General features: G+C 35.4%; 1 protein-coding gene across 2 annotated transcripts; it reads left to right on the top strand.

Moving 5' to 3' along the window:
• The first annotated feature begins 1773 nt into the window (after positions 1 to 1773).
• Positions 1774 to 20685, top strand: CCNC (cyclin C). Of its 2 annotated transcripts, XM_044004955.1 has the most exons (12): positions 1774 to 2075; positions 4796 to 4902; positions 7525 to 7609; positions 7841 to 7910; positions 8576 to 8627; positions 10982 to 11037; positions 12095 to 12130; positions 12851 to 12942; positions 13625 to 13692; positions 16314 to 16393; positions 16998 to 17116; positions 19433 to 20685. In XM_044004955.1, exons 1-12 carry the CDS (start codon positions 2044 to 2046, stop codon positions 19485 to 19487), a joined length of 852 nt encoding a protein of 283 aa, XP_043860890.1. In that variant the 5' UTR covers positions 1774 to 2043; the 3' UTR covers positions 19488 to 20685. The 2 variants fall into 2 exon arrangements, with proteins under 2 accessions (XP_043860890.1, XP_043860889.1); XM_044004954.1 differs by lacking the exons at positions 10982 to 11037; positions 12095 to 12130 and having other exon boundaries at positions 1898 to 2075; positions 12867 to 12942.
• The last annotated feature ends 1796 nt before the right edge of the window (positions 20686 to 22481 follow it).

The following is a 22481-nucleotide window of genomic DNA, read 5'->3' as shown; positions in this document are numbered from 1 at the left end:
GGAGAACTGGATTCTCTTCTTTAACTGTTTGAATTGTTGGATTTTTTTACTAAACCTTAGCATAGCATTGTCAATGATCAAATGTATAAATTCCATTACAGAACTGAGTTTAGGAAATACTGCTATGCAGATCTCTGCCTTCCCTTCACCTACCAGAAGGTATTCTCTGAACAGTGTGGAACTATCTAGGGAGTGCAGGCCCTTATGTCAAAAAGAGCTGAGACATACTATAGTATTAAATTATATCACTAATAGCAGGACTGTAGGATGTCAGATACTAAAGACATAAAAAGGCTTCCTCCTTTAAAAAAGCATTTTTTAAAAGGACTACTTAAGACAATCTGTTGAATTTAAATTAAGAACACTAACAATAAATCTGGCACAGGTAGATCCCCATATTTAAAAAGTAGCATAAAAATTCAAATGATACCATGTGTATTTCTTCCTCTGTCCAACCACTGGGCACAGAAGAAATAAAATCAGAAAGTCATTGCACTGCTTCAAAATTACATTTTGTTGTCTCAAGAGCCATGAAGATGCACCAAGAATCATAGTTGGCTAAGAACTTATGTTTAATCGCACCCAGACTGTCCCTCTCCAGGACAATTATAACTAAAATGTATATAAGAGGAATTTTATTCACAGCTTTTTCCAAACTTGCAAATAATCTCCTATTTACCAAATTCAATGTTTGCTCTTTCCTCTCTGTTCTCATTTTTCTTGAATTCTCTGCATCTTTTGACACTGTTGATAACCCCACTCCAGGATATTCTCTCCTCCCTAAGTTTTTGTGACACTGTTTTTTCCTAGTTTTCCTACCTGTTACAACTCTTTCTCAGCTTCTTTTGTGGGATCACCTATATCCTGCCCTCATGCTGGGGAAACCTAAAGGTGAGTCCTGTCCCTTCCTTTCTCTCTAAACTCTCAAAGATCTCATCAATCAATCAACAAACACTTATTAAGCTCCTACTACGTGCCAGGCACTGTGATAAGTGCTGAAAATACCAAAAAAGAGGCAAAAGACAATCTCTATCCTCAAGAAATTTACATCATGGGAAGTTCAATGATTATCCCTAGGAAAGGGACACTCTAACCAACCAAAATTTTCACACCAACATATATGGACCCCATCTCTCTTCTGAGATGGGAAAGTTCGACTACATGACCTCTAAGGTCCCTTCCAAGTTTAAATCCATTAACTTGGGGCAGCTAGGTGGTGCAGTGGATAGAGCACCTGGATTCAGGAGGACCTGAGTTCAAATCCGGCCTCAGACACTTAACACTTACTAACTGTGTGACCCTGGGCAAGTCACTTAACCCCAACTGCCTCACCAAAAAAAAAAAAATCCATTAACTTGTGAATTCATTGTCCTAATGACCAACATGGAAGTGGGGTTGGAGCGGAGGATGAGTCTTTCCTCGATCTTATTCTTGCTTGTCACTGGGTACAAGGCAGCCTTCCCTTTCCTCTATTGCAGCCCTGGGAAATGCTATTTCGAGCAGCATGGCCCGGGCACCCAAATCCGCCTTCACTTCGCTCGGCACTTCGCCATTGCCCATGCCTTCGGTCGCGATCCTCATGCACAATGTGAGTAGCACGCAAGCGCAAGCGCGAAAGTGAACGCGAGGGCGGGGGAGAAAGTGAAGGAGAGAACCAGTACGGAGACGCCTGCGCAGTGCCTGCTAGCTTTGCCGGCTCCGGAGCAGTGGTCGCTTGCAAGCTTCCCGCGAGACCTGCCCTCACGGCTCGGCCCACGAGAGCTCCGGCACCTCCTCCGTCGGCCCCGCCCCCTCGCCTTCTCCCTCTTCGGCTCTCGCTCCAGTGTCGCCCGGCCGGACCGGAACTTGTGTCTGTGGGAACGGCTTTGTGTGGCGGTGTGTTGCCGGGCGGCCCCGAGGAAGACGGGTGCTCCCCCCTTCCTTTCGCTCCCGCCGCCGCCGCCGCCGCGGAGCCGAGCGGAGCGGGGCCGGCTGGCCGGGCGCTGGCGGGGTCTATGGTCGCTCAGTCGCCTGGTGCTTTTCACCTCGGGGAAGCCGCTCTCCATGGCAGGGAACTTCTGGCAGAGCTCCCACTAGTAAGTGGTCCCCTTTTCCCCTTTCCCGGACGGGCTCTGTTCTGCGTCGGAGTCGGGCCTGAGGCTCCTCCCGCCCTCCGGACCCCCAGCCTCGTCCGCGTCCTTCGGGGCAGGAGGCGGGGTTGGGGGACCGTGGGGGGACAGACCCTGGAGACGGCGCAGGGCTTTCCTTCGTCCTGTGCCTTTTCGCTTCCCTCTGGCCCCGGCCGAGGACGGGCGGAGGCGGCTGCACCCAAACCCCAGGGAGTGAAGGTGTGGGGGGCAGAAAAGGTGAAGGAGTGCGGAGGGAGGGAGGGTTGGCGGAGGAGGAGTCTGGCCCAGGGTGGAGAGCAGAGGAGATGCCCCACCCGGGACTAAGATCCTGTTGGGGCGAGGGGAGGAGGATGGGGGCACCCTATGCATGAAGGGGCATATGGTGGGTTCCGTGGCCCGGCCTGCCGAGGGATTCCTCCTTGTGGGATTGAAGTCTCGGCCTTTTGTCATCCATTTGCCATCCCGAGAAATATGAAGTACTCTCGAGGAGGGTCCGCTTGTTCTGCTCGCTCAGTAGTTCCTTCCTGAAAACTCCTCTTACTGAGACAACTGCTTCCTACGACTCCTACATCGGCTGCACTTTTGTGCTCAGGTCTTTTGTCTCCCTGGATGCTGGGGGATACCCGGCGTAGGTGTAGTCCTTTACTCTTTGCTGTTTAAAAAGGGATTTGCATATATTATCTTTTGTGTCCCACAGCCTGGGGGTGGGGGGGAGGGGATTGCTTCTTCTAATGGACAGGTTTTGAGAGGCAACTTGGTGTAGAGCATAGATGGCTTGCTTTGAAATCTGGAAGACCTGGATTCAAGTGCTGCCGTTGACCAATCCAGCCTTGTTAAGAAATAGTTTCTTAGTGACCACAGGGAATTCTCAAAGCTTACAAAGTACTGTCGGTTTAACTGTATCTTTTCCGGGAGCTTCCCTAAATGACTGTTTCATATTGATTAGTCATACCCATACTCAATGTCAAGCATTATCCCTATAAAGAGATTAGGATTTTTTGGCTAAGATTTTTAAGTAATTTGCTAGAGCCACACATCCGGTATGTGACAGATCAAGAATTTAAAAACAACTCTTATTTGGTTGTGTCCTTTTCTCAAAGATCTCTGTAATTGTGGTATTGTAGACAGACTGGCCCATCTGCATATATACTTTTACATATACACATACCAGCCTATATACATTTAGACAGATCTATATATAGATATATTCCTTACTGTGTCACGTTTCTTACGCCTTTTTTTAGTAAGTTTTTGTCAGTGGTAAGAGAATAAAGTGGTAATCAGCTAGATAATTATGAAGTAAAGAAAAGGGGGTGGGAGAAGCAATTTTTCCTTCTTTGTAAGTTAAAAAAATAATTTGGGTACAATAAAATTACCTAGGTTTCCAGAAACATAACAATATCTCACTAGTTTTTAATGTTAGGGTTGATGTACTTATTCATCATTTTAACTTTGATCACCAAGAACGGCACTCAAAGTTCTTCCCTCTAGTGTGGCCTCTTTATCATAAAGAATTGAATGGGAATTTTGGAAAACTTGTTTGCAAAAAATAAGTTTTTCTTTTTCACATAAAGCCATTGTGTGGCAATGCATGTACTACAGAATCTCTACATCCGATTAACTTTATTAAGTTAACAAACGAAAAATAGTTTAGATGTTTATATTTCTGTGAGCTATATTTCACACCTTTATAATGAAAATAAATAAAGCAGAATATGTAATGTTGTAAATTCTTTTAAAATGTGTTAAAGATTTGTTAAATATTAAGCTATATGGGGGGGGGCAACTAGGTGGAGCAGTGGATAAAGCACTGGCTCTGGATTCAGGAGGACCTGAGTTCAAATCCTGCCTCAAACACTTGACACTTACTAGCTGTGTGACTCTGGGCAAGTCACTTAACCCTCATTGGCCCCCCCCCCCCCATTAAGCTATAGCTGTCAGGGCTTCATTTATGTATATAGTTGTAACCATATCCCTCCCAGAGAGGCAGCTTTTTGATTGAAAGATAGTGTCACAGGGCATCTAGATGGCGCAGTGGATAGAGCACCGGCCCTGGAGTCAGGAGTACCTGAGTTCAAATCTGGCCTCAGACACTTGACATTTACTAGCTGGGCAAGTCACTTAACTCAAATTGCCTCACCAAAAAAAAATTTTTTTTTTAATAAAAATTTTTTAAATTTAAAAAAAAGAAAGATAGTATGGTAGGTTTGGAATCAGAGGTTCTGAATTCAAATCCAAGTTCCACTGCTTGTTACCTGTGTGGCCTTTTATAAGTCACTTAATACCATGGATGGTCTTTTATAAAATGAAATGATTGGACATAATGACTTCTGAGGTCCCTTTCAGCTCTAAATCTATGCTATGATAAGTGCTCAAAAACCAAAAACTTTTCTTTATCAGTATGAGGATCTTTAAAAGAGAGAGTAGGGTGGAGAAGAGGACTGTAGTTAAACATAAGTTGAGGAAATTGGGTAAGATGAAGATTAGCAAGAATAAGTAACATTTCCCTTATTGATCAAACTTTTGAAATGTCCAAGTTTTAAAACATTTGAGAAAAATATTTTCTCTCAAGAATGCTGCTTGAACACAAAGTATGCTTCATAAAATACTGGCAGCCTGTTTAACTTCAAAATGTTGTTTTGACTGCCTATATGTTTAATAGCACATTTTAATGTCTTGTTTTTTAGTTTACAATGGATTTTGGATAAACAAGATCTGTTGAAGGAACGCCAGAAGGACTTAAAGTTTCTCTCAGAAGAAGAGTATTGGAAACTGCAGATATTTTTTACAAATGGTAAAAAATTATTTTATTTTCAGTTTTGTCTAAATAATAAAGTTGATCATATCTGAATTAATATTCCTTTACCTAGCCATCCTTGCAACTTTTATTTATGTATTTATAACATGTTTATATAGTACTTTTCATAGTTTTTAAACTGTCTAAATTGAGATTTTTGCTTTGTAAACCAGTATTTCAAAGATAACTTCTAAATGGTTTATCCCTATGGGATAAATTTCAATCTGTGCCTGTTTGTTAGAGGAATTTTGTCTGTCATATTTGTAGTATACCTAGACTCCTAAATACAGACAGCAAAGTGGAGTTGTTCCTATATGAAAGCTTTCCAAAACAGTAAATTCATTAAAACTAATATGTTGTGTTGCACCTGTGTAGTAGTATATGCTAAAAGACTGCTGAGTTGATTATGTATATCAAAAGATGTCTCCAGAATCCTTAGTTTTGGCATTTCATGTGCAGATTAACTTTATCTCTACAACCCAAAATATTGGTTTTTCATGTTCTGTGGTCAACACCTCTAATTGTCTTGATCCAATCAAAACTGCTGCCTTTTTATCCTTCACTGATTGTAAGAGATAACTGATGACCTTTGGAATAGATAATCTAGATCAAAGCTTCTTAAACTGTGGGTTGAGACCCTATATGGAGTTGAGTAACTGTATGTGGGGGTTGCAAAAAATTTAGCAATAGTAAAAGGCTATGTATATCTATTTTATATACCTATATTCCATGGTTGCATAAAAATTTCTCCAGTGAAAAGGGGTCAAGAGTGGGAAAAGTTTAAGAAGCCCTGGTCTAAATAATCTCAGTATTGGCTCTCCTCTTTCCTACTATAATAAAGGATGTAAGTCTAGAGCCAGATTTGAGCTCTTGATTTGCTATTTCAAAGGTACCAATTCTAACTGTAAATCACTTCTAACCTTTTTTTCTGAAAAAAGGTAAGGGATGAGGAAAGCAACATAGGTGGGCAAAAAAAAAGTGAGTTAACCTTACTTGAAAGGATCCTGGCCTGGTTCCAGAACTCCTGACTGCTTCCTCTTTTTTGTCTCTGAGGTGTCATGCAAAACAACTTCTGGGGCTTTATACCCATCAGTACTCTTAACACAGTCACAGGTAATATAGCTGAATGTAAAACAGTTTGGGTAGGACCTAGGCATTATGAGCTAATTTGGGGACTCAGAAAAGGTAGAATTAGTAGCATGTCTCAGATGCTTTTGTCTTCCCAGAATATATGCTGCCACTTGCCTTTTTTTTTTTACTTGCTTACTCTTTCTTTATTCTCTCTTCACTAATACATATATACATATATATACACAAACATTATTGTTGTTGCTTGTCCTTTGACCATGACATCCGGGAGGTAATGTCATGACTTGCAGTGAATTTGATTTAAGTGAGGCAGGGCTGTGTAAAGTCTCTCCTTTGGAGCCATCTGGGTCCTGTGGCAAGATATACATCAGGACTACTGGAGATGGCCCCAGATGCAGTGGGAAATCTCGGCCTTATTTTAAGCTAAGGTCTTTCACAGGTCCCAGTTTGCCTGAGGTGCAACAGCAATTCAGTGATTAAAGCTAGGTAAGAAATGAAGCAAAGAAAGGCCTCTTTTACTCAGTCAACAACTAAATAAATGGATGGATGGGGGGGAAATGGTAAAAGACAAAACAACAAAGGACAGACAACAACCAACATTCTGTACACAAATATACATATTACTTAAAGGTTTCATAAGAACTATCAGGGCGTTTTGTTGACCAGCTAAAAAATACTTTGTTATCAAGCAACTGAGTTTCCTTTCGTGTCCTACCTCCTCTCAGACAAAACCAATACAATTTCTGGAACACCACTATCTCTATGAATTTTTTGGGGGGGGGGGTTAGTGAGGCAATTGGAGTTAAGTGACTTGCCCAGAGTCACACAGCTAGTAAGTGTTAAGTGTCTGAGGCCGGATTTGAACTCAGATACTCCTGACTCCAGGGCCGGTGCTCTATCCACTGTGCCACTCAGCTGCCCCTCTATGAATTTTTTTTAAAAACAGATAATTATTTTTACTGATTTTTAACTTAAAACAGTTTCTTCACTATGGTTTCTTCTATTTTTCATATAATGTAGAGGTTGCAGTGAAGTCAGGACACCTGGCTTCAAATTCTGGCTCTGATACTTGGGTATATGATTTGGGCAGATCACTAACCCTCTAAGACTCAGTTTACTTATCTGTAAAATGAGGATAACAATGTTTACATGCCTCCCTCAGAGTTAAAGGAAGTACTTCATAAACCTTGAAGTTAAATATAAGTTGTCATTAATTACATTTGGAACTGTGAATGCAGTTTGAAAACATTTAATTACTTCAAGTCCCTGTGCTTGTGTGTCAAAGATAAGCAAAGCCAAGGTACTTTGAGAATTATTGATTTGTCTAGTTTATATAAGTTAAGTTTAATGTAAAATTTTTATGTACTAGTGTGATCTACTTTGGGGAAAGCAGAGCTCTCCAAGAAACATAAGTATTCTCTTTGTGTTGCAGATGATTGTAGCTATGACTTAAAACCTCTATTGAGTCATTTTTAATGTGCTATGTCATTACCATGTTATGATTCTTATTTTTTAAATTTTCTCTTAAAGTTATTCAGGCATTAGGTGAGCATCTTAAATTAAGACAGCAAGTTATTGCCACTGCTACAGTCTATTTCAAAAGGTTCTATGCCAGGTAGGACTCTTTATTTTGTTACTATGATGATAGAACTTTTTTTTACATAGATAAATAAGGGTTTTTTAAATCACCTTTAGATACTAGTATACAATGCTGTTGAGCTTTAGCATAAAATAATCTTACATTTCTGAAATGAGTCCCTTGTTTTGTTCTAGCATAGTCTTCAATTAGTTTTATAGCATGTGTGCTTTTCTACGAATAATGTATATCTCTGATTGGCATTTTTAGATATTCCTTGAAAAGTATAGATCCTGTATTAATGGCACCTACATGTGTATTTTTGGCATCCAAAGTAGAGGTATGAAATATTTTAATTTTATGTTAGTGAATCATTTGAAATATAACAAAAAATATTTTCAGTTTTATAGCATTTTGTATGGGTTTACTAATTTAGGGAGAAGCTGTGTGAAGTATATCTCCTCTTTACTTTATAGCTTTTTTTGACATAGCTATTTAGTAAAAAAGAAAAGCCATTTGCCAGGTCTTCAGACCTCAATAACACAAAACTTTACTTCTAACACAATTAATGTGAAAGACTATAATGGAATTTTTTCATAACTCTATACCATCTCATAGTATCACTTGAGGATTTTTATTTATATTTATTAAACATCCTATGGCTTTTTTAAATGGTCATTTTCATTATTTTATTTTAATAATTCAGCTAAAAATAGATATGGTCTTTTAGATTTACTCATAGCAGTCTTTCTTTATGGATATATGTTCATATTACAGCAAGTATGATGGAAAGATTTACTTAGTCCTTTTTTCTACTCCTCCAAAAGATATTTTCTTGAAACGGGACTACTTTTGTCTAATTTCTGATTGTTGTATAAATACAATCTTCTGTGAATTAGAATGACCAAATCTTTCTATCTTGTCCTGTTCTGCTGGAGTCGAGTATGATGGCAATTATATTCAGTAAATTATCTAAGAAGACTCTTTTTTTCTTCTTCCTTAAAGGAATTTGGAGTAGTTTCAAATACAAGGTTGATTTCTGCTGCTACTTCTGTATGTAAGTACAAAAAAAAAAAAATCTATCAAGAAGCTACTTCTCAAGAAAGACCTAGAGCATCTAATCATTCTTCATTTTATGGGGCACTGTCACACATTAAGGTTTGGAGATATTAATGAGTTACTGGAAGTCTCCTGCAGTTACAAAGAAGTACTTTTGTTTTTAGGCATTGATAAATTCTATTTATTTATTTGTTTATTTTTGGTTGGTTAGTTGGTTTTAGATTGCTTTTTTTTTTTTTTAAACCTTTTTGTGGTGTTATCTTAGTGACAATACTTCGGGTAGAATTTGACAAGATAAAAAATAAGGAGTCATTGTTTTAGGTCCAACAAAAATCAATTCAAATAAACTATGCATTAATTTAAGAGAAAGCATGGTTCATAAATCTTATGTAACTGAAATGCATTTTATTACCTCCTGATGTTCTAACCATCTTGCATTTTTCTTTGGGGATATTATAACTATTTTCCTTAAGATACTGAGTGTCAGTTATTATTAAGGAATTAATAATTCTTTCGTGTGTTACCTTGGTCAGTCAACTAAAGGTAATAGAAATTTACTAATTATATAACCTATGGCCCTTTGGTCAGAGGTCAAACTGTCTCTTGCCTGCTCAGCTCTCCACAAGGAGAAACTGAAAAAAGGATTTTTTTTTTTTAAGCCAGACTAACCTCCATATTTTAGTATCATTTCTTTACCTTCAAAATCTATTTAAGAAGGAGTTTTAGGGGCAGCTAGATGGCATAGTGGTTAGAGCACCAGCCCTGGAGTCAGGAGTACCTGAATTCAAATCCGGCCTCAGACACTTAACACTTACTAGCTGTGTGACCCTGGGCAAGTCGCTTAACCCCAACTGCCTCACCTAAAAAAAAAAAAATTTTGTTTTTTAAAAAAAGGAGTTTTGACTGAACATCCAAAAAACATTATCCTAAGAGACATTAATAGAGGTAATAATGACCATTTTAATAGAAGTAATAGTCTCTCTTTCCTCTGCCTTGGTCAGAGCACATCTGTTGTTGTATCCTGGGCACATTTTAGAAAGAACAGTGACATGGAGTTTTTCCTGAGGAAGGCAACCAGGATAATGATAGATCATTTCAAAAACTGGTGGTGTTTAGTCTGGAGAAAGGCTTAAGAGGGAGCTTAAGGCAACTATTTCTCAGCGTTGCTTTGAGAATCAAAGAGGTATTTGTAAATCATATATATAGCACAGTGCCTGGCACATAGTAGGTGCTACATAAATGATAGCTGTTAAATATAACATAATTATTATTATCATATACTGTGGAAGAAACCTTAGGTTTGTTCTGCTTGTCTCTAAAGGGCAGAACTAGGACCAGTGGGTGGAAGTTATGAGAATGATTTTGATTTCATCATTAGGAAAGTGATTAGCTACTTAGTCTAGCAGCCGAATTTTGAGATGTCAAACAATTGCTTAGCTCTTCAATTTCTATTTCATATGTTACTGAAGCATTGAATGATTATCTGGGAAAATCTTATTTTTGAAACATTAGTGTAGAGTGCTTTGGCTATGAAATCAGTAATGTTTATATTTCTGATACCAAAAACTAAAGTTTAAAAAACTCTTGAGTGGCATTATTGAAAATTGGGAGGTTCTATAATGAGATATTATATTTATGAGGAGAAATGTTCCTTTGGTTTAGTAATTAATACCACATTATTATTTTGAATATTATATCAACTATTATAATTTAAATAATGAAGTGTGCATTTCCCAGACTTCCTATATCCAAACAAGAGGTACACAATCTCTAATGTTGGGTAATTTTACCTAAATAAGAAATATTCAGTAATGATCGATGAATGTTATAGTTATCAGTAAATATATAAAAATTAATAGTATTCTCATTCATTCTTATAAGACATTGGATACTCAAGTTTTAGAATTTTAGACCTCAGAGATCATTTAATTTGATTCCAGTGTTTCACAGATGAAAGAACTGTGACCCAGAGAGTTTAAGCCATTTGCCTAACATCCAAACATCCATACAATAATTAGATGAAATATTTTTAATTTAACGTGAATTTCAAGCAGAATGTTACATGAGAAAGCTCTGTAAAAGTTCCTAGTGTGATCCAAAAGGGTAATACCATAAATCTGAAGGAAATTATCATTATAGCCTTAAGTTTTTGAATTTCACAAAGTCTGTGTCATTTATGAATTTGCATGATACAGAAATTCAGTTTAATTCTCCCTGACACAGGTAGCTCAGACGGTTTAGCTCTTTTTGCTCTGAAATGCCTCTCCACATTCCAGTGTCTTAAAGAACTTTTGGTTCAATTTTTATTTAATACTATCCCAGTTTAAGTTGGTGTTTGTTTGTTTTCTGCAGTAAAAACTAGATTTTCATATGCCTTTCCAAAGGAATTCCCTTATAGGATGAACCATGTAAGTATACTATATAAAATAAGACCACATATCAGAATCATATTAAAGCCACTAGTGTTGGAATAACTTTATCTTTCTCATAGAAAGAACAGTTCTAAGTATAAAAACTATAGAAATTAAGACTAGAAGTCTAAGTTTAATTTGGAGAATTTCTACCATATAAAAAAATTTCATGACAATAGTTAGCCTTGTATATACCTTTATAATTTTTTTCTGTATTCACTGTCTTAATATAATAGATTTCTGTGAATTTGTCTTTCTAGCCATCTTTTTAGTTCTTGAGCAAGAATCGTCTATTTTCTTTGGATTTCACCTGCCACTTCGTGGCATGGATCTTGACCCTAAGCTCTCTAAAGTTATGTAATTATAGTATAAGATCTTGCAGATCTCACCCAACTTGAAGTTTTAAGTACACACCTACCATTATAGTGTCTGTTTGTTACCAAAAAGAAGCCTAGCTAAATTTGAAGATACCTATCACCAGAAAATCAGTAGTCATCAAGTGATGGGGTTTTTTGGCTGCAGCAGCTCATAAAGATTGTCTTCCCTGGATGTGTAAAGGGTTATGATTTGCACTTGTGGAGGAAATACCTATACTGATAAAATCATGGCTGTTTGGGGAGCTAAGTTATTATCTAGTTCCTTTTCATTTCATTTTTAGTATTTCTTTTTAAATTTTATGGTGTAACATTTGAAACATTGCTAATTGTCGATTCATAATAATGAATTAACTTAATTTAGCATTTCAGGATACCTTGGGCACATAGGTTATTGGGAATATCTGAAGTCCTGACCATAACATTTTTAAAATATAAAACAAATATGCCTATAAGACAGACATTTAGTAAGAAAAAAAATCTCGTTACAACAAATACTTACTAAACATAATCAGAAAGGTCACATTAAAGTAATATTTTATTTCTTCTCATTTTTGTTCAATCAGTACCATGCAAGAAAATACAGTATGTCTGTATGCTGTTACTAAAGATGGAGTAGATATGTTATATCTAATTTATGATCTTGTGAAAATTTGATAAAATCCTATTTTTTTAAACAGATATTAGAATGTGAATTCTACCTTTTAGAACTAATGGTAAGTGCTTATATTTTTTTCCATTAATAACAAAAGAATTAAAAATTAAGTTAAAAAAAAATTAAGTTTCAGAACCAAAGTGGTAGGGAACCAAATTTTTTAAGAGAGGGGTATATGCAGGTGGCTCTTTATAAAGCCCCCAAATGATGTATGGTAGCAAAGGTACTTATGAGTGTCCTGGTAGCACCACAATCTACAATATCTCTGGAGAGTACAAAATGTTCATTTGTATTTCTTGATTCAGCTAAGAAAACTTTTTTGTACCATTGTCATTGACAGTAAAAGAATGAAATGCAAACCAGTGAAGAAATTAAGCTACTGAAATTATTTGCACAATTTAGAGTATGTGTGTGATGTCATTTAAAGATAGCTTATGTCTTTGGCAGAATTCTGTTCCTCCAGTTGGGAATTATGGCTTAATAGGCTAATAAGAGGTTTTAGTGTGTTGCAGATGTGACACTTTGATTCTCTAAGGGAATGGATGCTGACTGGCTGCCAACTGATTTACCAAGGTATATTCCAGAGAGAGTACTACCTTCACTATTAAAGCAGAGCTTAGGGCTGATACACTCATATTTTTGAGAGTAAAAGGGAAGCAAACATGACTTAGAGAAATCCCAAATTAATTTTTTAAAATTTAGGATTCAAGTGGGTTTTAGTATGTTTCTGTGTTGTAATAAATCTGACTATACATACACATATTTTTCAAACTGTTTCTAGGATTGTTGCTTGATAGTGTATCATCCTTATAGACCTTTGCTCCAGTATGTGCAGGACATGGGCCAAGAAGACATGTTGCTTCCCCTTGCATGGTAATTAGAACAGAAGTTATCAATAGTGTAACATATGACTAGATAGGAAGGTTAACAACCTATGTGAAGATTTTATGTTTTGTTTTTTACAAAGCTAGCAAAATATGGGTGAAATTCCTAATTGTTTAATTACAATCTATTATAGCTGTTCAGTTGAACTTCACTAGTATTTAAAAAGTACACATGCTAAAAAGAGAAGTAATTTTAATTATCTCTGATGTTATTATGTTAATTGTTCCTATTAAATATATAATATTTAATAATATATAATACCTTTTCAACATTATAAAACTAAAATTGCCTGTAAAATAATCAGAACATTTTTAGTTATATCCAAAATAGAATATATTCTAATATAATGTAAATGTAAATATTTGTTTTTGAAAAATTACACATATATATGTATATATACATACATATATATAGTATATTTTTTAAAATTCAAAACATTTTTTGTTTAAAAAAAAAACTTTTACCTGAATCTAAATTTAGTCACTAAAAGTACCAATGAAATTATATTTGTTTACTTATCTCTGTAACTCTAATGTTTATCTTCTATGTCTGAAGCTTCATTTAGACAAGAGTATAGGAAGATGAAAATAAAGTCCTCCCTGAAATGAAGTGTACAAACCACATGGTGTATTTCTCTTTTCAGTAATAACTGTATTTTATGTTTGTATAGGAGGATAGTCAATGATACCTACAGAACGGATCTTTGCCTGCTGTATCCTCCTTTCATGATAGCTTTAGGTATGTAAGAGTAGACATAAGTTTATTAGTTTGTTTTGTGGTGAATCCACTTATATTTTATGACAAATGTCATATATTAGAATGTAAATTATTTATCCTTGTTCACTCATGATTACTCATTCATATTTCACTTTTTGATGTTTCTCTTTATTCCCATGTTTACATTTTAGAGTTTCTACTCAGTGCCTGTCTTTTCATCAGGAATGCTTGAAAAACCTGTTTCATTTAAGATGAATTTTTTTTTTCTGCTGTAGGATTGTACTCAGTTTTTTTGCATTTTGGAATATTGTACTTTTCATTTCTTTATAATGATAGCTACAGAATCATATCTTGTGGCTGTGAATTCTTTTCTCTCTGCTTGCAAAAAAGGTTTTTTGACCTAGAAGCTTTGGGTGTTGGCTGTGGCATTCCTGGGTTGTTTCAGAAGGTGATCAGTAAGTTCTGTTTGCAATTTGTCCCTCCGGCTCTAAGAGATTTGGGCAGGGGTTTTTTTCTTCTTCTTGTTCCCCTCCCCCCCCCCCTCCTTTCGGGGCAATGAGGATTAAGTGACTTGCCCAGGATCACACAGCTAGTAAGTGTCAAGCATCTGAGGCTGGATTTGAACTCAGATATTCCTGACTCCAGGACCGGTGCTGGACAGTTTTCTTAATGTAATGCCTAGGCTTTTTTTGGTCATCACTTTCAAGGAGTCTGTTAATTAAATTATCTCTCCTTGATCTGTTTTGCAGGCCAATTGTTTTGTTTTCTTTAGTCTTTTGACTTTATTTTAATATTTTCATTGTCTCATGGAATCATTAAAATTCTTTCATCATTGCTTCTGAAAATTACGATTGGTCTTTTGGCCAACTGATGCTTTACTTATAGATGTTTGAGAGTTAGTCTCTTTTCTAAGTTTGGGTTTTGGGCATCCCTAGCATCATAATAGTTATTTTTCATTATCTTTTCCTATTAACCTACTCTGGTCATCCCCATGTTCCTGGTTTAGTGGAAGATCTGGGGGCTGAATCTGTGATCCTGGCTCCTCTGGGAGACTTTGTGCTGCCTGCCTGGGCCTGAAGCTGAGTCCAGGATCAGCCGTGGCCAGTCTCACACTGCAGGTCTAGCTCAGAGCTCTAGGTACTGAGTCTGTGATCTGGCCCACCCCTGTTCAACAGTTCCTACCCATTTACTTGCTTGTAGGTTGAATTTATGATCTTAGGCTGGAAAGATGACCTACTGGAATTTCTCCCTGGATTTTTAATCACTAATCGTTTTGGTATTCTTAGATTATTGTTAGTGTAGTTGTGGGCTATATTGCTTCCTTCTTTGCTCAGTCCTCTATGAATTTTTCAAAATATGTTTCAGTGACTCTGTTTCTTTGCAACTGTCCCTTTCGTCATTTTTTAGAATGCAATAAAATTCAATTATATATACCATAGCTTGTTTATTCATTTCCCAATCGATAGGCATCTCCTTATTTTTCAGTTCCTTGCTAGAACAAAAAGAGTTGCTATAAATATTTTTGTATAAATTAGTCCTTTTCTTAATTCTTCGGTCTCTTTAGGAGAGTATAAACCTAGCAGTGGTATCACTGGGTCAAAGGATATGCACAATTTAGTAACTCTTTGACACATAATTCCAAATTGCTTTCCAAGGTGATGGAACCATTTCATAAGCGGTGGCTTAAAGTCACATTGTTCTATATAGTTGACTCCCCAAATTTGACTTGAGAAATGTCTTCCTAGTCCCAACCCTTCTAGCCTTTCTTCCTATTTCTTTCTTCCTCTGTATATTAAACAATGAATGAATCACCATGTTACTTAGGTTTCTGTCTCATTTGATTATGGCCTATCTGAAGGTAGTTGATGGTGCAGTGAATAATAGGGTATTAGAACATTTAGCATAGTATCTGGCACATAGTAGGCACTATTTAAATGATTGTTCCCTTCCCTTTTATTCTGACAGGTATCTGGGCCCCACCAGACCAGGGATTTATCCTTAAGGTGCTAGGGTGGAATCAGAGTATCAAGACTTAGCCATAACTATAACCAGCCCTAGACAAGAAATTATGAAGTCAGTAAATTTTGTCTTTGAGCCCTCCTGTCTCTCAAATTACCCACCTGCTTCAAGGCTTATCATTAAATGTGTTGGGCTAACTTTGTTTTTATTTGTTACAAAACTAAACTATTCGTGTATGTTTAGTGTTCATTATATGATGCTTATATAGAAAAGTTTGGGGGGGTTTTTTACAACTTATAAGAAATTAAAGGGAATGTTTTTGCTGATTAATGCATCCAAAACAGGTTACAACATTAATTTGTTGACTACTAGACTAAGGCCATTCCATTAGGCAGTTCAGCTTCTGAGTACATCAACTCAAGTGCCATCAACTCTCTGGGATGGCTAGGTACCCTTATATTGCATTTCATTCTTCACTCTTTCTCTTGTGATGACACCATGGATAATGTAGAGGGATGACAAGCAAGTCTTTGGCCTTTGCTACTCCCTTAGGATGGCTCAATAATCTGTATATGTATAATGATAGTTAAATTGGAGTAAATTTATGGAGTAATTAATATGGCTGTTTAGAAGGGGATATGTTAATTTATTTTTGTAAATGAAAATAACTTCCTCTTTTCTAGCTTGCCTACATGTAGCCTGTGTTGTACAACAAAAGGATGCTCGACAGTGGTTTGCTGAGCTTTCTGTTGATATGGAAAAGGTATTCTTTAGTGTTCTCCCCCATTTGCTGACTTGAACTTCTAAAAAATAAATGTTTTATTTACTTAGCATATTGAGCTATTATCTTTTTGAAACTACTTTGGTATGAAGATTATTAGTCAGAAACTTTAAGAAACAGGTGAGAGGGGGCAGCTAGGTGGCACAGTGGATAGAGCACCGGCTCTGGATTCAGGAGTACCTGAGTTCAAATCCGGCCTCAGACACTTAACACTTACTAGCTGTGTGACCCTGGGCAAGTCACTTAACCCCCATTGCCTCACTAAAAAAAAAAAAAAAAGAAAGAAACAGGTGAGAAATATACCAAAAAAATTATTTTGATTCTGTAATGTAATAATTGCCCTTTGGGGCTTAAGGCTAAATACAGTGGGGAACCAGTATTTCTGATTGAAGACTATTTTGCATTGTATCTATTCACTGTGTGTGTTTGTACACACACACACATATATATATATATATATATATATATATATAATTTTGAATAGTTGTGTCCTGACAAATGCACAGGTTTTGTATGTTCTCTTTACACAATAGAAATTATGCTGTAGCTACTGGGTAATCTATCTTGGAATTTTTTTTTTTTTCAGATTTTAGAAATAATCAGGGTTATTTTGAAATTGTATGAGCAGTGGAAGAATTTTGATGAAAGAAAAGAGATGGCAACTATCCTTAGTAAGATGCCTAAACCAAAACCACCTCCAAACAGGTATCTTGAAGGATTTAATTGCTGATTTCTTTTTATATAATCTATTACATAGGACATTATAGTTATGATCAATTATATTAAACAGTTGGATTGTTTTTAATTAAATAAGAATATTTCCCTTGGACAAGTGACTAGTTAGAATTGCTTTTTTTAAAAAATCACTTGATTTATATTTAGCAAATACATTAATACTTATTATCTTGAAATAAATTTCATAGAACATGATAAGTGATAACCTTCAAAAAAAGGCTACCCAATACAAATCATTTTGAACTTAACAGGAACTTAAAATTCAAGAGTTAATTTGATCTATCTGAATTTTAGGTTTAAAGAATTTGCTGTTCCATTTTAGCCCCACAAGTCCTAACCAAACTGGACTCCCCATTGTTCTTTTCATATGCCTTCCAGTATCATGCTTCTGCTCATTTTTCTAAGCCTGGAATGCAATTCTGCCTACCTCTCTTACCTCATTAAATTCCAATCCACCCTTTAAACCCATTTAAAAAACAACTTCCTTTGGGAAGCTTTCTGAAACTCTTGTGTCAGTTATGATATTCACTTTGTATTTCACAAAACACTTTGCTTACACTGCTCTGATGCACTTATGTATTATTTTATACTATAATTATGTGTATGTGTAACATGTCCTCTACTGAAAGTGTATATTATATGAAGTCAACAACCAGGCTTATTTAAATTTTGTGTCTACCTTGTACAGTGCTGCCTAGTAGGCACTTAATAACAGAATTAAATTGTAAATATCTTGCTATGCTAAAAAAAATAACTTTAAAGGCAAGGGCACCACTTTTTTTCACATCACAATACATTTCTAAATTTTAAATAGTGGTAGTCTTGAATGTACATGACTAACAATACTTTTATTCTTTGGGGCTGATCATAGACCCAAATTACTTGATCCTTTTTTGGAGCAACAATAATCCTTATTGGCATACTATTCTAAAAGTCCCAGGGCTATAAAGAGCTTTTCAAAACTTAAAGTCATAGTAGGACAAGTTTTGGTTGAATAAAATTATGTTCCCCCTGATTTTGCAACATAATGTGACCAAATTAGTTTTGCCAACAACATCGTTCATTCTAAACTGTATTCCTTGCCATCTAGTAAATCCAAGTGATTTATCTGAAACTGAGGACAGACTTCCTCCCCTAAATCTGTAATGGTTTCTTAGCCTATAATTCAAGAAATGTCACCTTCAAGGCAATCCACCTATGGGTATGCCAGGAAATGACTGGGATGATGATCCTACAGTTAAGAGATTCTTGATTACAATGAATCGTGAATGTGATGATGAAATTTAAATGCTCATTAGAATCTTGATGATGAATTAACTAAATGTGTTTGAAATACTTCTGGCTTTCCCCCAAAGAAAATGATTCATAATCAGTAAAACACTGTCAGTCCTTACAAAGGGCATCATAAATAGTGTTGCAGGACAACTGATGTAGTTCCAGGAAAAAAAGACTGTTTAAATAAGGAACCAGTACAACTAGGTATAGTCAAAGAGCAGAAAAAAGAAATAAACTAAACCAGTTAAATGATATCTTGTCACATTATATGACAGTTTCACAAGTCCTTACTGATAATGATCTCAAATATAAATGTAAGGGGCAGCTAGGTGGCGCAGTGGATAAAGCACCGGCCCTGGATTCAGGAGTACCTGAGTTCAAATCCGGCCTCAGACACTTGACACTTACTAGCTGTGTGACCCTGGGCAAGTCACTTAACCCCCATTGCCCTGCAAAAAAAAACAAAAAAAAACAAAAAAAATATAAATGTAAAAAATTTTAGTAAGAGTTAAATCATACAAGGAGTTGTCCAAAATAAAATCATCAAACAGCCACTGTTAGATTCATTTATCACAAAAATTATTTGATATTCCACTAATAATAGGGCCTTTTAAGCATCAAGATGGTGATAAGCAAGGTAAGATAATAACCCTTCTGCCACAGTTTCTGATATTTGCAGTGTTTTTGACTATTGGGGAGAAATTTGAGTTTTCAGTATATTTTTGGTTTGATTATGTCTCTAGACCAAATGCATTTGTCTGTAGAAACTCATGTTTCTTGTAATGTTAGTTTGTGGGAATAAGAAATGAACTTTAAAGAAAACTTTTTCCAGGACAGGATACTTAACATGTCTTGTAGGTAAATATGTGAGACCAAAAATTGGCTGAATTTTTAAATAATTTAAAATAAAATTGTCTTGTTGGGTTATGGCCACAATAGCCTTTTTTAAAAAATGGATTTATCATGCTGTTTTTTTAATTTTTTAAAACCTATTTCTCTCTACTTGAACAGTGAAGGAGAACAGGGTCCAAATGGAAGTCAAAATTCTAGCTACAGCCAGTCTTAAAACATTCCGAGGACCTTCAGAGTGGACTATTTGGAATAAAACCATTGGTGTTTTTGCTGTGCTAAAGAAATGAATGGGTTTCGATAATGTCTTCAGTGGAACACAAATGAGAATGAATAGCTTGTTTCTGTCAAGCATTTTGGGAAGTGTTTTTATTTTTGAAAAATAGTTTTAAGTTTTTTGTTCACTTTGGCTCTAGAAAAAATTAAGACCCTTTTGATTACAGACATTTCTGTAAGTTAATTAAAGTACAAACAGGTAGCTACAAAATAAATACTTCAAATTGAATAGCTATTTGAAGAGGGTATACTTGTTTGCATTTAGATTAAAATTACAATTATTAAATTTGGGATTAAGGGAGGGAAAGCTTAAAGAAAACAGGAAACATGGTGCATAATTGAAGACTCTTTAGTCTTTGAAAAAGGTTGTGTATCAACTATTCAATACCTGAGAATTTTCTTCTTAAATTATTAAAAATAATTCTTAAAGAATGAAATTCATTAAGTCCTGATTTTGCTAGTTTCATTGACATTTTCAGGGGAAAATTTAAGTACCTATACATATAAGATACTTTATTCTGTAGTTTCTTGCCATGGGAAATAGCTGCCCAGCTTTGCAGAAAGGTGCAATATGTACAGTGTACTTTCACAATTTTTAATGTCATGTGATTTCCTTAACCATTTTGAATGCTGGGAAAACTTTTTTTAAAAATCTATATGTAAATTATTTGCAGTAATAATCAGGTATTTTGGAAGTAAAACAAAAGTTGAGAAAACCCACCATAATCTGGACAAAATTTATTAAAATTCATTTTATCTTTATGTGGTAAGTTAATTCATTTTATCTAAAAAGGCATCTACTTTTAAGTTTTGTGTTTTGTTTTTCACTAAAGATTTAAATTACTTACAACAAGTTTTCCTGAGCCAGGAACACAATCAGGTTTCAAGCCAGTTTGATACTGGCCATTATTAATTCTAAGCTAAGTGTAGGAGTTCAAAGAAAGTTGTTGTCAGTGAGACAGCTGACTATGGAATTCAATAATAATTTTCTTCAGACTTGAAAGAGGGTGGTACATAGGACATTAATGTACAACTTAAGGATTTTAACATTTTATAAACAGTTTATGGTCAATGGATTATAAAATTAAATGTTGACTTCCTAGTATAAATTTGCAACAATAAAAGCAAGTTCTTCAGCTGCTTTGTGAGTGTTAAATTTTATATTCTTTATAGATCTGCCTATGTTCCTTATCAATGTATTATTATATTTGATGTTTACTCATATCTAACTCTTTGTCACACCATGGACCATAGTATGTCAGTCCCTTCTGTCCTCCACTAACTCTTGAAGTCTTTCCAAGTTCTTTGTGTTGTTTCCATGACACTATTGATCCATCTCATCCTCTACTGTCCCTTTTTCCTTTTGCCTTCAATCTTTCCCAACAGTGGGGTCTTTGCCAATGAGTCCCATCTTCTCATTATGTGGCTAAAGTATTTAAGTGTTATTAATAATTATTAAATTATGGTCTCACATTAACAGAACAGGAAATAGAAGACTTAATTGTACCTTAGAAAAAGCTATAAACAAACTCCCATCAGAAAAAAGATCCACCAGATGGATTTGCAAGCAAATTCTATTAAATTTTAAAGTATAATTCCAGTCCTAAACTGTTGGAAAAAATAGGAAATGAAGGGATCCTACCAAATTCCTTGTTACACAAATATGGTCTTGATACTTAAACCCACAGAGAAAGAAAATTATAAACTGTATCCCTAATAAATATTGATGCAAAGATTTAAAATAAAATATTAGCATGAAGATTATAATAATATCACAAAGATTAAACTATGACCAGGCTGAATTTATACCAGGAACAAAGAGATGATTGAACAGAAACAACAAAAATCATGATTATATTAATAGATGCAGAGAAAGCTTTTGACAAGATTTAACACCCATTCCTGTTTAAAAAAAAAAAAGCATAGGTATAAGAAATTATGAGCAGGCAGACTTCAGAAAAACCTGAAAGACTTAAGTAAGGACTGATGCTGAGTGAAGTGAGCAGAACCAGGAGAAGACTGTACACACTAACAGCAATACTGTGTGATGATCAACTACGATAGACTTACGTCTTCTCAGCAATACAATGATCCAAGACAATTCCAAAGAACTCATGATGGAAAATGTCCTCCACATGCAGAAAAAAGAACTGTGGATTCTGAATGCAGATTGAACTATACTGTTTCTACTTTTTTGGGCATTTTTTTTAGATTTTTCCCTTTTGTTCTGATTCTTTCACAACATGACTAATGTAGAAATGTTTAATGTGATTGTACATATATAACCTATATCAGATTGCTTTCTGATGTGGGGAGGGAAGGAGAAAAATAAGGAACTAAAAATCTTAGGAAAACAAATGCTGAAAACTATCTTTACATGTAACTGGAAGACAATAAAATACTTTTATGATTTAAAAAAAACAGCATTAGGAATAAACATCTTTTATAAAGGTGATAAGTATTATCTATTTAAAATAAAGAGCTAGCATTATCTGTAATGGAGATAAACTGGAGGTCTTTCCACTAAGATAAAGGGTAAAGCAAGAGTGTACACTATCACCATTACTATTCAATGAAATGCTAGAATTAATAAGATAAATCAAAGGAATAAATGTAAGCAAAGGAAAAAATCACTTTTTGCAGATGATACATTTTACTTAGAGAATCCTAGGGAGTCATCTAAAAAAACTAACTGAAACAATTAAGCAAGGTTGTGGGATATAAACCCACACAAAGCATCAGTTTCTATATGTTACCAATAAAATCTAGCAGTAAGAGCTAGAGAAATTATATTTAAAGTAACTATAGATAGTATAAAATACTAAAAGACTAAGGAGTCTACCTTATCAGATCACTCATGCACACACAAAATGGTCTAAGTTACAATGTACATCTAAATAATTGAAGAGATGTTAATTACTCATGAAGAGATGTT

This window comes from Dromiciops gliroides, chromosome 4, assembly GCF_019393635.1.
Source record: "Dromiciops gliroides isolate mDroGli1 chromosome 4, mDroGli1.pri, whole genome shotgun sequence".
Classification (NCBI taxonomy): domain Eukaryota; kingdom Metazoa; phylum Chordata; class Mammalia; order Microbiotheria; family Microbiotheriidae; genus Dromiciops; species Dromiciops gliroides.
The sequence above is the reverse complement of the archived record's forward strand: the minus strand, read 5'-3'. Positions and strand labels throughout refer to the sequence as shown.